Source organism: Eulemur rufifrons, chromosome 27 (genome assembly GCF_041146395.1).
Source record: "Eulemur rufifrons isolate Redbay chromosome 27, OSU_ERuf_1, whole genome shotgun sequence".
Classification (NCBI taxonomy): domain Eukaryota; kingdom Metazoa; phylum Chordata; class Mammalia; order Primates; family Lemuridae; genus Eulemur; species Eulemur rufifrons.
Genome location: NC_091009.1, coordinates 34,511,206 through 34,527,333, shown reverse-complemented (window position 1 = coordinate 34,527,333; position 16,128 = coordinate 34,511,206). Strand labels below are relative to the sequence as shown.

Sequence of the window (16,128 nt, the reverse complement as noted above, 5' to 3'; positions counted from 1 at the left end):
CAATTGATTCTAATGTAGGCTGCCTAATCCATCTGCCTTGTTTCAGAGTTGAGAAAATTGAGGCCACTTTCACAAAAGTACATATCATAGCACATATTTCATAGAAAATGGTACAGTTCTGTTTATGTATGACTCTTTTCATTCTTATCACCAGAAAATTAGATGATTTGTATAAACTGCTTCAAAAACACTTATGTTGAACACAATGAATGAGGCAACTATTCTTATGTCACGGCAAAGATAGCTAAGCACCATTTGTTTCCCTTTAGCAAAATTTTAAGGTCACTCATTTTTAATGTTGGCAGATTTTATAAAACCCAATTAAAAAATTTTCTAAAGTGCAAAGCACAACTTACTAAAGGAGATTTTAGAAACTTACAGATGACGTCCTATCCACTTCACAACGGCTGCTCAGAATAAAACAGGCCTCAGCGTCATCCATCCTGAATACAGACAGAAAAACAAAATAATCACACACTGAAATAGCTACATATTGTCTGAAAAATAGAATTTCAATGCTTGGTCCATATATTGCATACAAAGTACATGAATACCATGTGTATCCTTAAGCTTAAATGAAAGTTGAATTTCTAGCAGATCATGACTATATTGGACTCTGAACAAAAAAAGTTATTGTTGGGTTGTCTATATAATTCAAGAATTGAGGACAGAAGTAAAAAACAAAGCCAAACTTTATTCACTTTTTAATGTTTATATATGTTTTAATATATATGCTTTGATTTAATTAAATGGCCTTTATTTTATGATTAATTATATTTTAAGTATAATGTCTCCATTAAACCAAGAGAGCTAGCTGGAACAGAGGTGCTCAGTATTCATACGTTAAACTCTACTGTATATTTATATTTCTTGATGATTCATCATCTTGTTCCAAACCCCTTCCCCTCATGCTAAGGTTCAATAATTTTTAAATTTAGTGATAAAGAAACAGTATATTTTAGTGCTTGCTACATAATGTTCTAAAAGCATAAGAATGTTTATTTTCAAAACAAGGCATGATTTATCTCTGCGGTTCACTATGATGAAATAAACCTTTTCCAAAAAAAAATATTTTTTATGGAGAAGAAAGATAAAAGTCTGTGAAATTAGACCAAACCAAACAGTTCTGGAAAAATGTTGCGCCATGGTTATTAAGATAATATGAGCATTGGATAACATTCTCTAAACATCTTTTTCAACAAAGCAATTCAAAACTCATGCAACTGACCTTTGGAACTTGTTTGGAGAATCCTACTCCTTGTTCCTTGCATGGGGAATTGCGTTGAAGAATGTATTAGTTAACATTAAATCCCAAATCTTTTATATGAAGTTAGGATTAGAAATGAACATAAAAATGGATACTCTGTCACTCTAACTTCTTTCTTAACCCAGCTTTTTGAGTATTACCAGTCATCTACCTCTCTTTCTCAGTCTGTTCTTTTTGTTATTCCAATGAAGGAATACTTCTTGTAAATGTGATTGGTTTTGCTAAGAAATCATTTTTAATACTATTAACAATAAATTAGTTGTGTTAATCCTAAATAGTATCTAGCTTAGATACTAATAGCTAATACTAATAGCACAGATTAATTTATTAGATAGTAAAAAGCTTCCATTTATGACACAAATTCATATTGAACATCATATGGGCATTATTCATGCTTATTTTGTGAAGAACTTAACTCTTATACAATAAATTAAGTACACCGATTATCTACACAGATTAATATAATGATCAATATTAAATCAGTGTCTAAGCAACTATTCCTCTAGACCACCCAAATAATGAGTATAGATAGCAAACAGCAAACACCTAAAGCCAGGGTTTACTTGAGATGCTGGGAAAATCTGATGACTTATAGAACTGTCAAATATACAACAATGGCATATACAAAGTATATAATCCACCAAAAATAACTTAATTTTAATTATGTACCACTCATTATATCCTGGTAGTTTCTAGTGACTTTCTTGTTTTAGAAGTTAAAATATTGAAAAAACTCAGTTAAATCGATTTTATTATATATATTAATATATAAAAAGTAACATTAGAGTTCCTGACTAGGCATCTAGTCATCACTTGCAGGATTAAGCAGCAAAAAAAAAACAACCTGGGATTCTGTTCCACAAAGCATTTTATTTTTCCTTTGTTCTTTTCCATCACCTCCTATACACACACACATATACAAACACACACATAGAACATGCAAAAACACATACATACCTACTCACACACACTGTCCATTCAGAAAAAAAAACAAAAACAAATAAAAAGTCTTTATGCTATAAAATTCAATAGGGGAGATTTTTAAATCTAAAAGAGCATGTAGGACAACTCAAGGACAAATATGAAAACATTATTTAAAACTTTAAAAACAGCAGAAAATATCAAGCAAAACCATTTCTGCCAAGGGTTTCCTCTGGCTTCTGAAACTAAGGGTGCTGTTTTGCAGGCTCCCTGATTCCCTGGTGTCCACACTCTGCCCAACCATGCTCTCACTCTGATGTGGTATAATCCCCATGACCTGTGACAAATATTGAAGACTCTGTCACCTTAGCCACATTGGCTGGCACATGCACAAAAAGAAGAGGGCAGCTAAGTAAGACCTGTCACCTTTCTGATTCCTCTGTCCCCCAGGGACTCTTTTATCTCTGACCCAAGGCAATGTAAGTGCTGTTGGGTCAGTGCCTGTTGCAAACTCTTTAAAATTTAAACCTTGACTCACACTGCTTTGGTATCTCACATAAAGCTTTTCCCAAGATTTTTATTTGTGGAATAAAAACAGTATCCAGGGATTTGGAGACCACTCTAACAGTGAGTCTGGATACTTCCAGCCCTTCTCTGACAGCTTAAGATAATTACACCACGCCACACATAACGTGTTGTGTGGACACTGCTGAACAACTTCGCCCTGAGACGAGGCTGGGAAAGAGAAGCAAACACACTGATTTTATATGTTTGACCTTTCAGTTTGACCAGCAGTGAGACTAAGGTAAAGTTCTGTATTCAAACATACACAGCTTGCAACACTGAAAAGTGCTTAAATTTGGAGGAGAGAAAAGATATTAAAGCACTCAAACCTGTACGCTACAGGATGGAAAAAGATAGGGATACCTACTTTGCTCTCAACAGGTCTTGATCTTTAAGGGCCGACCCTTGAAGGTAGATAACCCTTTGGGACCACATTGGAATCTGCAGCACCCTTCGAACTTGCACATCCATTTCAGTAGGACACAAAATCACCACATAATAATCCTGTTCAACACAAAACGGGCAAGGGGTTAGAAATAGTAACACTTTCTGTTACACAACATAGGCAAATAAAATTTCTAAGAAAATTGTGAAATATGATAAAATTGAAATAAACTCTTGCTAATACATAAAAAGCTCACATTTAACACCTGGGCATATACTAAATGACACTGCATTATAATAAACACAACTGAGACATACAAAAATCTCATAAATCAATAAATTGATCCTGCCTTATTTCATTCCTACTAGTGCCATAAAAGGAAGGTAATCAGTACTTGGCACACACTTCCAGCCTGTGAGGTTTTTAGTTATAACTACAGGCTGACCCTAAAATATACACTGAATACCAACAATAGGCATTTAAGTATCAATTCATACTTCAAGTTGTTGCTTTTAGAATCAAAACTATGATAGTGATTTTTATCATTTGGTAATTATTATTATGAGCTGACAATTTTGAACAATTTCTGATAAATATTTTATGGGGTAAGGATTCATAAAAACATTGGAAATACTGGCAAAGAGTTGAGTTCAAAATATTTCAAACCATATGGTCCTTTGGAGAAAATACAAAAGTATTCTGAGTGATGAAATGGTTTGAAACAACTGATCTATAAAAATTAAAATTCTCTGGTAAACATTCACAATTTTATCACTCTAAAATATATCTATTGGGAGTTTTTGGAGTTTTAAGAATTCTCTATATTGATATCAGACAAAGTTAATTACTGTGGGATCAAAATTCCCCCAAATAGCTTTTCTTAATGGGTGATAAGGAGTAAACCAGAAATTATTCAGTATGAATAATAAACAAACAAGAAATAAAGAGTTCTTCAAAAGCCGCAAATTAATTTATATGAAAATAAAATATATTATATAATTTAAAGATCATTTATAAATTAGATGTTTTAAAATAGAAAAATATAATAGTTTTAAAAGTCTCCAAATGATTCACAAATCAACGTTTCTACATGTTGTAAGGGAGGGATCGGTCCATATGCCGAGCCATGTCCTGATCTCTGGGATCATTCAGCTGCTTCACACAAATTTATTGAGCAAATGCAACACCTTCAAACAGTTCTCTGCTCTGTGGACTGCACTAAGTGCATTAAGCAGAAAAGGAGATTACCTAAACCTACATTGGCCCAGTACCATGACAAATGGAAGAAATATTCGAGGATTTTATCTGCAGAGACAGATGGAGAGATTTTTCTGAATTCATATTCTCAATTCAGCTAGTTATTGTCCAATTTTTGGTCATTTATTGCTACTATAAATAGGACCTATTTACATTTCAGGAAACAAAAGAAAAAATGAAACTCCCAGACTTCCCCATTTCCATTAGCAATCCTTTATAAAATTCTGCAGTATTCAAATGAGCAAATGATATTGAAATGGTTTCTTCATTGTTTTATTATATTTTATCATAAAATTCACTGTTTCATAAAAATATAATTTATGCTCTACCCAAGGAAGAAAAAGCAATCCTTTAATTCAAAGAAATTTTTTCTCTGTAGCATTAACATAATTCCATCTGTCTTTTAGTGTAGATCCAGAAGGAAACTCAAAGTACTGCGTATTTCTTCAGCTTTTTTTTGCTATGTTCCTGGTTATATTTGTAGTTCTTCATTTACTCTTTCTAAATTTGAGTGTATAAATAAAAATCCTCCACAAAGCAGCCTGCACCATCCGCTAATTGACTTTGACAATATGTTAGTAGGTATGATCTAGTATAGTGCATAATATAAGCCAAATGTACCTGTAGTCTTGGATGAGCATAGAATTCATTTAAAAAATCCATAAGTAAATCAATCTTCAGTGAGCTGACACACAGAACAACATGCTTTTCAGTTTGAGCTCTATGTCGACTATAGTTTCCACCTGATTTTTGTCTCTCCATCCACAAATAGGCCAGCTGTTCAAACTGTAATGTATTTTCCACACGTGAATGAAAAACACCAGATATGAAAATTAAAAAATCAATATAGTACATCTATTGTTTATTAGATTCACTCAATTTGTTAGATGGAACTCATTGACATTTGAAGTATCAGCGTTCTCTTTACTAACAGATTTTTCATACGACTTCTGCAGAGGTTGCAAATGCCTCCCAGGGGCTTCAAGTCTCTAAGGAAACATATTATTATAACATATTGCTACTGTATCAAAACAGGCCACTGAGAGACTGGAGCCTCTGCTTTACGTCCAGTAGACGACGACGTGTCACGCGCTGAGGGAAGGAGAAACGCCTCTGGGCATTTCTTCACATTGGCTGCCACGTTCTATGCGCTTCTCATGCCAGGGCAGACACTCTCGCCACAGTGCATAAGGCCACAATCTAGCTGTGTGGCCTGTACCTGAGGATAGTGAAGGGCGGGATCTCAGGAAGGAAAACCTGCGTGACTGGATAGGAGTAGGAAGGCCGGTTCTGTAACCACACCAGGTGTATTTAGATACACTGTGGCCAAAGTTGTTTAATGGAAAAGGCAAATATGATTCTTTCACTACCTCCTGTTTCTGACCTGCCCACATGGGCACCCAGGGGTCACTACAGGACAGGGCTGGAGACTGCATCTGCTTGTCTTTAATTCTATTATATATTTCTGTTCCTTTGCAACCTCCCACTCACTCTCTAAAATGCTACGTAACATTTATATACCATATTCAAACTTTGTTTTAGTTGATCAATATAAGCAATCAATTTTTATTCAATGCAATGTATGATTTTTAGGTTTATTTTCAAGAACAAAGAGAAATCAAGCTTTCACAGATGCATTTCTTTGATCTGTCATATAATTAAAAACCATACTATCCACCCAGGCACAGTGACTCATGCCTGTAGTCCCAGCACTTTGGGAGGCCAAGGCGGGAGGACTGCTTGAGACCAGGAGTCCGAGACCTCCTCTCTACAATAAAAAATAAAAAAATGGGCCGGGCAAGGTGGCATGCACCTGTGTGTAGTCCCGGCTACGCAGGAGGGCGAGGCAGGAGAATTACTTGAACCCACGACTTGGAGGCTGCAGTGAGCTATGATAGGGCCACTGCACCCCAGCCTGGGGGACAGAGTGAGACCCTGTGTTTTAAAAAAAAAAGAAAGAAAAAACTATATTATCCTAAAATTAATATAGTTAAACACCTTATATTTAAAAGAAAGGATCTTGAAAAATTGAAGTGATATGTAAGCTATCAGGTGTGACTGGCGGGGGAAAAAACCTCAGTGTTTCTAATAAAATGTAAAAAAAGCATTTCTATATAATTTACATAATTGATTACACGTAATAGCATGTGCTAATATGTTTCTGTTAAATAAACCACCCTGCATTTCTTATTAAATGTCAATGGTTCAACTTTATGTCTTTGCACATTTCTATAAAATTTAAGATAGTTGTGTTTACCTGTATGGGTAGAACCACAAGAGCAACACAGATCATAGCAACAACAAAAAGCTTGGAGGACCATGTTTCAGGAGTGACATCCCCAAAGCCCACAGTAGAAAATGTGACAATGCAGAAATAAAGGGAATCAAAGAGATTCAGCTTCTTTCCTATCCGTTCCAGATGTTGGATCCCACAAATGCTAAAAAAAAAAAAAAGCAATAAAATTAAGTCTTTCAAATTGGACACATTATTTCTCATCATTATTCTTTTGAAAGCCAAAGTACATTTCATAAAGCCATTTAATGGTTGAGGTCTTATATTTTACAATATTATTTTTTCCAAAAAAATATAATGTTTACATTTTTTTCCTACAAATAAGATTTGGTCTTATTTTGATTAAGAGCCAAAAATGGTAGCCAATATATCACAAAGTATATTTGGGGAACATGTAAAATGAACAGACTGAATTTCATGGATGATACACAAAGACACTGAATGCACGTAAAGGAAACAAAGAGACTAGAAATTGCTAAATCTAATCCCTGTGAAAATACCAAAAGTCTTTTTTTTTTTTTTTTTTTAATTTAGGAAGAAGAGAGATAGTAAAAAGCTAGAGGAGTTAACAATTGCCAAGTGCTATGGTATGAATGTTTGTCTTCTCTAAAACTCATGTTGAAATTTAATTGCCCCTGTACCAATGCTGAAGTGGTGCCTTTAAGAGGTGCTGAGGTTACAAAGGCTCCACTGTGATGAGTGAGCTCGTGCTGTTATCCCACGAGAGGGTCTGTCTGCTGTGTACTGTCTCTGTCTGGACCTTCCACCGTGCGACGCCTTCTGCCACACTGTGGCGTAGCAAGAAGGCCCTCTCCAACTGCGGCAGCGGATCTCGGAATTCCCAGGCCCCAGACCTGTGAGCCAGCACGTCTGACAGCTGCGGCCGCCTTCTTCCCCCGCCATCCCGGGTGGCGGCGCAGTTTATCCCTCCCTCGCTGTCCCGACGACGACGCCACCAGGGCAGAAGGATGGACGCGCCTGGGGCAGAGGGGTCCTAGGAGTGGGCTGTTCGGAGGAGAATGTGCTACCAACAGCTGTTCTGCCCGCCGTCCTCTGCCTCAGGTGCACAGCACGTGGCAGGAAGCCATTCTTCACCTGCCAGTTTGGCGCAGAAACACAGAACCGAACAGGGCAGGTGGCAGGCGGTCGGCCATCCCCGTGACAGAGCCGTCACTACACCCCCGTCCGTGCTGACCCTCCTCTCGGACGCAGCCCACTCGCACCGGTGAATCCATGGGCCTGCGGCTCCCACACAGCCCGTGGGCGAAATCTGTCCTGCGGGTCCTTCACCCTTCCAGGACACACTGCGTGTTTCTTCGCGCCGTTTTCTCCCTTTCGGAACGGGAGCATCTGTGCTGCGCCTGTCTCACCATCATGTGTTGGAGCCACACAACTTGTCTGATGTCACAGGCTCACAGCTGGAGAGTAATTTGCCCCGGGAGTCTCACCCACGTGTGATTTAAATGATATTTAGATGGGACTTTGGACGTAGACATTGAAGTTGGTGCTGGAAGCAGTTAGGACTTTGGGGACTATTAAAAAGGAATGAACGTATTTTTTTACGTGAAAAGGATGTGAATTTGGGAGGGGCAGAGATGAAATGCTATAGTTTCAATATTTTTGTGTCCCCTCCAAAATTTATATTGAAATTTAAATCCACAATGCAACATGATTAGGAGGTTAGCCTTTAGGAGATGATTAATTCACATTAATTAAGGAGCAGATCCCTCCTCATAGGGATTAGCAACCCACGAAAGGGCTAGAGAGAACTACTGGGTCCCTGTTGCTCTCCTGCCACGTGGGGACACAGCAACGAGGAGCAACAAGGAGCTGTCCTGGAAGCAAAGGGAAGGCCCTCCACAGACACTAAACTGTGGCCCCCCGATCTTGGACTTCCCAGCCTCCGGAACTCTGATAAATAAATTCCTACCATTTACAGATTACCCAGTCTCAGGTATTTTGTTATAGCAGCACAGACTAATACAATAATGGAATACCATTCAATAAATCAATTAAGTGAAGCAACTAAGTACTGATATATGTTAAAACACGGATAAACTGCAAAAACATGTTGAGTGAGAGAAGTCAGATGCAAAAGATGACACATTGTATGATTTTGTTTACATGCAATATCCAGAAAAGAGACAGAAAGCAGAGCAGTGGCTGCAGGGGCCTGACGGAGGGAGTGTGGGAACGGAAGTGGTCCAAAGCTGGACTGTGCTGATGACTATACGACTCTGAAAATACATTTTAAATGATTGGACTTACACTTAAGATGAGTAAATTTTATGGTGTGTAATTATACTTCTATAAAACTGTCAAAAAATCAGTGTATACTTCTGGACATTCACTACGGCTTCTGTGCACAACAAGCACACAGCTCAGTTCTGACAGCCATGAGGAAATAAAGTAACATTTAATGTTTAGAATTCCAGAGATTCCTTTTCCAGACTGTTAAGATAATCTCCTTATTTATCTACGTTACATATCATACAGATTCAATTGTCTTTAATCTTTCTTTGCTTTCTGTAAAGTTGAAGTATAAACTGATGAACAGAATAGGTAGATGGGTAGGTACACAGGTAGATGGATCAAAGGACAGAAGAGAGAAAGTGCGGTACATGTCATTTTAATTCTGAAGAAAAAAACTATTTGGGTTTTTTTGTTTGCTTGTGTGCCTTTTTTTTTTTCCCCCCTTCTTTTTTACTCTAGGTCTCCAAAATGGTTCAGTAAATTTTCCCTTGTTTTATGCTTAGAAATTTTTTGTGAGTTATCAGATCATAAGCACAACCAAAGCAATGAGTTGATTTATATTTATTTTCTCAGCTGCCCCTATGTAATATTGCCAAACTAATCATAAGAACAGTCAGATGTAGCCTAAAATAACCAAAGAAGAGAATTTCATAACAACAGGTATTTCTGTAGCCTCAAGTTTTGTTATTTTACTTAAAATATTTGAGTATGTAAACAATTTATGCATAAATCTTTTATACTTCACTAGAAAATAGAATGAGAAAAAAATTCATTAACCTATTTTTCATGATTCAAATATTGAGGGCTTACAACATTTTGCTTGACTATACATTAAAAGCCAATCTTCGATAATAGTTAAGACATACATTTCCTAATTCAGAGGTATACTTTCTAGACCTTTCCTGGGCTTTCGTCTCTCTTGTACTGTAACATACACTTAACGGCCATATTTACGTTCCTGAAACACAGCGTAGGTATGTCAGTTTCAGGTTAAGAAAAATAAAACAAACATTGGATTCTCACTGCTTAAAGAACACTCTCTAAATCTTGGTATGATAATTATTACAGCAGCTACCAGTGAATCAAGTCTCCCTATTTCATCTCCCTTTTGCAGTATGATTTTGCTGCACATCAAGATGTGAAGAAGACTATGTCTCTATGACCTTGAATCTGAGCTGCACAAAGGACTTGCTTTGACCAACAAATACGGTGGAAATGACACTATGTGGTTACAGACCCTAGGCCTTAAGAAACCTTGTAGCTTTTTCTTGCTTTCTTGAAATGCTGAGATCACCATAATGTGAAGGAGCAGGTGCAGTGTGCTGTGGAGATGAGAGGCCATGTGACAAAGAACCGAGATGTCCCACTGGACAGTCAGCACCAACTGCCAAACGTGACAGTGGAGCCACCTCGGATCCCCTAGTTCCTCCCAGGCCATCAGATTACTGAAGTTGAAAGAGTAATCAAAAGTGAGACCAGCAGAAAAACTGCCTTGGTTATCAACCACAGACAGAATTGTGAAAAATGACAAATTGTGCTGTTTCCAGCCACTAAGTTTTGGGGTGCCTTGCTATTCAACAATAGATGAATGGTACATACAGAATATAGACTCCAGCAATTGGATCTAATATTTTTTTTCTTGAACTTTTGTCTCATTTATCTTCCCTTCACTTACTATTTGGACTGTTTACTTATCATAACATATAACCCTTGCTCCTATATGCTTACCCTTCTGTTCCTTTCAACAGAAAGCCCTCTCTACCCAATACCTACTATAATTCCTGTTTTTTGAAGCCCTAGCTCAAATACGATCTCCCTCGTAAAGCCTTCCTTGAATCTCAGAGTGTTCCCTCTAAATTCCTATAGCACCTGTAAGTTCATGTCTTAGTTAGCCAAAGTTTTACAAAAATATCTACACTTGATCTTAGCCAAAAGGCTGAGAAGTGATACAAAAGTATCTATATTTAGTATTTAATATTGTCACCCCTACTCACCTATTATCTACCCTGACAGTAATTATATATTTTTATTTCCTACAACACTTAGCACAAAGTACATAGTAGCCACCCAGTAACTAACTGTAAAATAAACAAAAGAACAACTAGTTAAATCATTCCCAAGTAGTATATTCCAAAAAATATTTCATCTTTTTATTACTGCATAATGAACTCCCTAAAATGTGGAGGTTTAAAACAATGACAATTTATGTTTTCACGTAATTTTGTGGGTTGGGCGGGAAGCTTCTCTGGTCTTCCTGGGCTCACTCATGCAGCTGCATTCAGCTAGAGATCTGGCTAAGACCAAAGGCCCAAGATGGCCTCACTCCTGCGCTCAGGGGTCCATGCTCATTATTGGCTGGGTGCCTCAGTTCTTCTTTCTGTGTCCTCTCATCCTCTAGTAGGCGTGACTGGCTTCCCTGGGTGTCAGTCCCAAAGGACATAGACGGAAGCTACAAATTCTCTAAAGACCTAGCTTTCATCAGCTTCATTCTGTTTGTCAAAGCAAGTCACAAGGTCAGCCCAGATTGAATGTGTGTGGAAACAGACTCCATCTCTTCATGAGAGGAGATAAAAAATATGGTCATTATATTTTTCAATTTACCAAACCATGTAAATGACAGTATCTATCATACCCATAAAAATCTTAATAAATATTTAATAAACCACATTACAGTCAAAGATATTTAATTTCTTTGATACAGTTATAATTAAATCCATACTTACAAAGATTAACAATATTTTTTAAATCCTTATGTAAAATGCCACTTTATAATACTTGACCTGAAAAACTTTTGCAGATCTATCACATATACACTAATATTGCACATAAGCTTAAGGGACCTGTTAGGCCTTGACGTTCTCTAAATCAGTATGAAAATGAAAATTACCATATCAGCTGTTACATGCTTGGTATTACTACAAGCATATATTAATAACTTGTTATAAATTATATGCTTGGTATCAAATAAAAATCAACTTTTTAAAAGAACTAATAAGAATGAATGCACTAAATTCCTTTCAGAGCTTTTCTCCAGTTCTGAACAGGCACACCACCTTGCTTCATCTAGGGTCTCATTCAATGGACTGTTGCTTCTGTTCATGGATAACAATGACAACACATTTAAAAATTACTAAAAATATCTTCTAACTCAATAAATACTTTTCATAATAAATGAATTTAGTTCTTCCCTCCAAAAGGAAAAATAAGGCAGATAATACTTAAATATCCAGCCCAAGAACAGAGGAATCTTCTTCAATTATAGGTCAACTTTTTTCCCCTCTCTGTTCATAACTCTCAATGCATTTTTATCACACTCAGAAAAAAATTCAAAAGCCCCTCGCTCTTCTCCAGCCTTGGTGCTATTCCTTAAGCATGCTGGGTGTGCACCCAACTCTTTCTCAACTCCTCTTGGATTTCTAACAGACATCTCAAAGGTTACATGTCCAGATTGAATTCTAAACTTCTTCTCTAAATCTGTTCCTCCCAAATTCTTTACCATCAGATGACAGTAAATATAATTTCCCAGTTACTTAGGCCAAAATCTTGAATTCACTCTTCCTTTTTCTTAAAATTCACATCCAAGCTCTTAGCAAACTACAGTTTCTAGCTTCAAAATTAACCAGAATCCACAATCACTGCTCACTGTTTTCATTGCTGCAGTTAGCCACGCCACCATCACCTCTTCCTTGCACTGGATGCTCACACCCTTCCCTCCACAACCACCGTCAAGATATCAGCCAGGTTTACCTGTGAAAACATGGATCAGGTCATGCTATTCCTCTACACAAAACCCTGATTGGGCTCACTGTTTCACTTAGAATAAAAGCTAATTTTCTTGCATTTGCTACAGCACACTACCCAATCTGACGCGCCTCTGCCTTTCGGGTTCGTGTTCTGCTCTTCGCCTGCGGTTCACTGTGCCCCAGACGCACTGCATTACTGCTTTCTGGCCAACAGGACCGGCATGCTCCTCACCAAAGGCCTTGGCAGGGCCTGTTCTCTCTGGCTGGAACCCTAGTGGCTTGAATAATCTCATGGCTGACCCTCCACATCCTCCAACTCTTTACTCAAATGCTACCTTATCAACGAGGCCTACTGTGACCATCCTGTATGCTCCTAATTTTTATTTTCTTGCCTAACTTTTAAAAAAATAATTTAGTCATTTGCAGTGTTTATATCAATAGTCCTTTATTGCATTCCTTTATTACTGTGGAGGTCCATTAGTACAGAGTCATGTGCTTTCTTCATCAATGTTGGTTGAGCACCTAAAATATTGCCAAGCACACAATAATGTTCATAAATATTTGCTGAATAAATAAATGAGGGCCTGAATGTAAAGTATACAAACTACCTCTATTGCCCATATTTAAATCACCAAGCCAGTTAGCCTGTCTGGATATAACCTAAAAATAATTCAGAAAGAAAAGTAAAAGTATGCAATCTTTTTTATCTGTCTACTGCCTTCACTGTGGAATTGCAAGACAAAATAACCCTTAGTCAACGAAATTGGACCCCTATCTTAGACAATACACAGAAATCAATTCAAAATGGGTTAAATACTTAAACATAAGACCTGAAACTGTAAAACTCCTAGAAGAAGACCTAACAGATTAATTTCTAAAATATAGGAGGATCTTCTACAACTCAATAGCAAAAAAAAAAAAGAAAAAAAAAGAAAATAGGACAAATACTTTATAATTACACTCACATGAGGTATCTAAAACAGTCAAACTCATAGAGGCAAAGAGTAGAATGGTAGTTGCCGGGAGCTGAGGTAGGGGAAATAGGAAATTGTACTTCAATGAATATAGAGTTTCAGTTATGCAAGATGAGTTAAGTTCTAGGTATCAGCTGTACAACATAGTACTCACTGCTTACAATAAAGTATTGTGCACTTTAAAATAGGTTAAGAGGATAATTCTCCTGTTAAGTATTCTTACCACACACATACACAAAAAAACTGATAAAAGAACACGAACAAATTTTTGGAGGTGATGGATATGTTTATTACCTGGATTGTTGTGATGATATTATGGAGATATATATATGTCAAACTCATCAAAATATATACATTTAATATGTGAAATATTTTGTATATTAATTATAGCTCAATAAAGCTTAAAATACATAAATAAATACATAAATAAAAACCTCTGTCAAAGGAGGCAGATGCAATACTCTATAAGCCTATCAACTTTTCCATAACTTTTCAATCAATATCATTTGAAATATTCAAATACTATAAGCAAGTAAAATAGGCTTTACTTTCTCTAGTAATTAGTGCTTATAACTCCAGCATTTGTTTCAGTTAGCAACACTTAAATAATACAATAAATGACCACTTTGGAAATTTGAAATCCATTTGACTTACTTATTGAAACTCATTCTGCTTGTGTAATATATAAATATAAGTAAATTACATAACTAAAAACTTGTCTTTTAATAAAACAAACTTAGTATTCAAATATGTTTTTATTTTGTCCCATTATATTCTGAACATTCTATGTCACTAACATATTTATAAAAAGTGTTTGAATGACTAAATTAATCTTGCTACAAAAATGGTTTACTAATCAAATACTTGACCTATAATCCCATTTGTGTCACTGTTAGGGAATATTGCATACTCCAATACTTTTAGTCGATCAGTGTAGTACATATTATAACATTCAGGTAACTGTCTAGCTTGTATTTTAGAGAAAAAAAATTACTGTCAATATTAGAGAGAGATTTTCCTGCAATAGGTAAACAATCTGAGCTCCAGTGTCACCGTCACATTAACTTTTGCAACTAGTTCCCTTTTTTGCCCTCCTGTGTTTATGTAAAAAGTCACCTTTCTTGGAGAGCTAAAATAGTTTAGAAAGGAATTTTGCAGAAATTTTCACTAGCTTATCCAATTCTAAAGGTAGACTATTTCACTTTTCAAGAAAAAAATAGTCTTCAAACTTCATAAAATCTTAAAAATTTGCTTTAGGCTGGGCATAGTGCCTAAGGCCACCAGTACTTTTGAAGGCCACGGCAGGAGGATCGCTTGAGCCTAGGAGTTGCAGACCAGCCTGGGAAACATAAGGAGACTCAATCTCTACCAAAAAAAAAAAAATTAAAAAAAGTAGCTGAGCATGGTGGTGAGTGCCTGGAGTCCTGCCTGCTGAGGAGGCTGAGGTGGAAGGATCACTTGAGCCCTGGAATTCAAGGCTACAGCGAGTGAGCTGTGATCACACCACTGCACCCCAGGCTGGGCCACTAAGTGAGACCGTATCTCCAAAAAGTAATTTTTTTAATTTAAAATGTATTTTGAAAATTACTTGTTCTAAGTTTTTATTTTATAAAAGTGAATTCTAAGACATACGGAAGTTTGAGGATGGGCTGCGCTGATTCACATTATATGATTATAGCATCATTTTCTGATACCTATCATGGAGTATCTGTACTCAACATGTAGAGAATGTTAAGTGTTCCTGCTGATTTATTGCATATTATTTTGGTTACAGGCAACACAACTGGAACTGTTTTGAAGATAAGAAATAAAAAGACTTATTTTACTGCTCTGTGATAATTATTCAAATAAAGTACATTTTTAGATTGTTCATATAAATTATCTCTTCAAAAAATAATTTAGCTAGCTAAAGGAAAGAAGGGAAGAAAGTGTGTTTTTACAACAGGTAGATACACAGACGATTTATTATTACTTTATTATACAATTCTTAAGGCCAAGATAGTTTTAGCATTGAAAACATCCTTGGTTTGCATTATGTAAAAATACTAATATTTCACTTATATTTTAGTTATTTTGCCTAGAATCATAAATCCTACATCATGCTATGTAAAGATTTGAAGCCACATGATGATTAATAAAGCATTTTAATATAGATTTCTATCTTATTTCATTCACAGATTTCTTTGGAGTCTTTAATAAATGAAAATTTTCTTCTCTTTATCATAATTGATGAATTTCAGTTAATCATTATTCTGAGTCTGTACCCAGAAGTAATTGTATCGATGGGAACAGATTTTCTGATAAATTAAATCTAAGTCAAAAACAACACATTCATAATCAAAATATCCTATTTTGCCTTGTTATAAAGGAGATACAATTTTTCAAAGACCAAATTAAGCAATTTAAATTATAACCTGAATTGAAAGTAGCAGATGAATTTAATAATGCAGCATTACAAAATAAATAATCAT

At 36.2% G+C, this 16,128-nt stretch overlaps 1 protein-coding gene across 3 annotated transcripts in view; it reads right to left on the bottom strand.

The window, feature by feature from the left end:
- Window positions 1-16,128, bottom strand: part of KCNT2 (potassium sodium-activated channel subfamily T member 2) — a 297,725-nt gene that overhangs the window by 156,587 nt on the left and 125,010 nt on the right. For all 3 annotated transcript variants that reach the window (XM_069459257.1, XM_069459258.1, XM_069459259.1), the window contains exons 9-12: window positions 6,652-6,832; window positions 5,016-5,180; window positions 3,120-3,256; window positions 380-443 (exon numbers count right to left, since the gene is read on the bottom strand). In XM_069459257.1, the coding sequence (XP_069315358.1) occupies window positions 380-443; window positions 3,120-3,256; window positions 5,016-5,180; window positions 6,652-6,832 (547 nt within the window). The remainder of the gene's footprint in view (window positions 1-379; window positions 444-3,119; window positions 3,257-5,015; window positions 5,181-6,651; window positions 6,833-16,128) is intronic.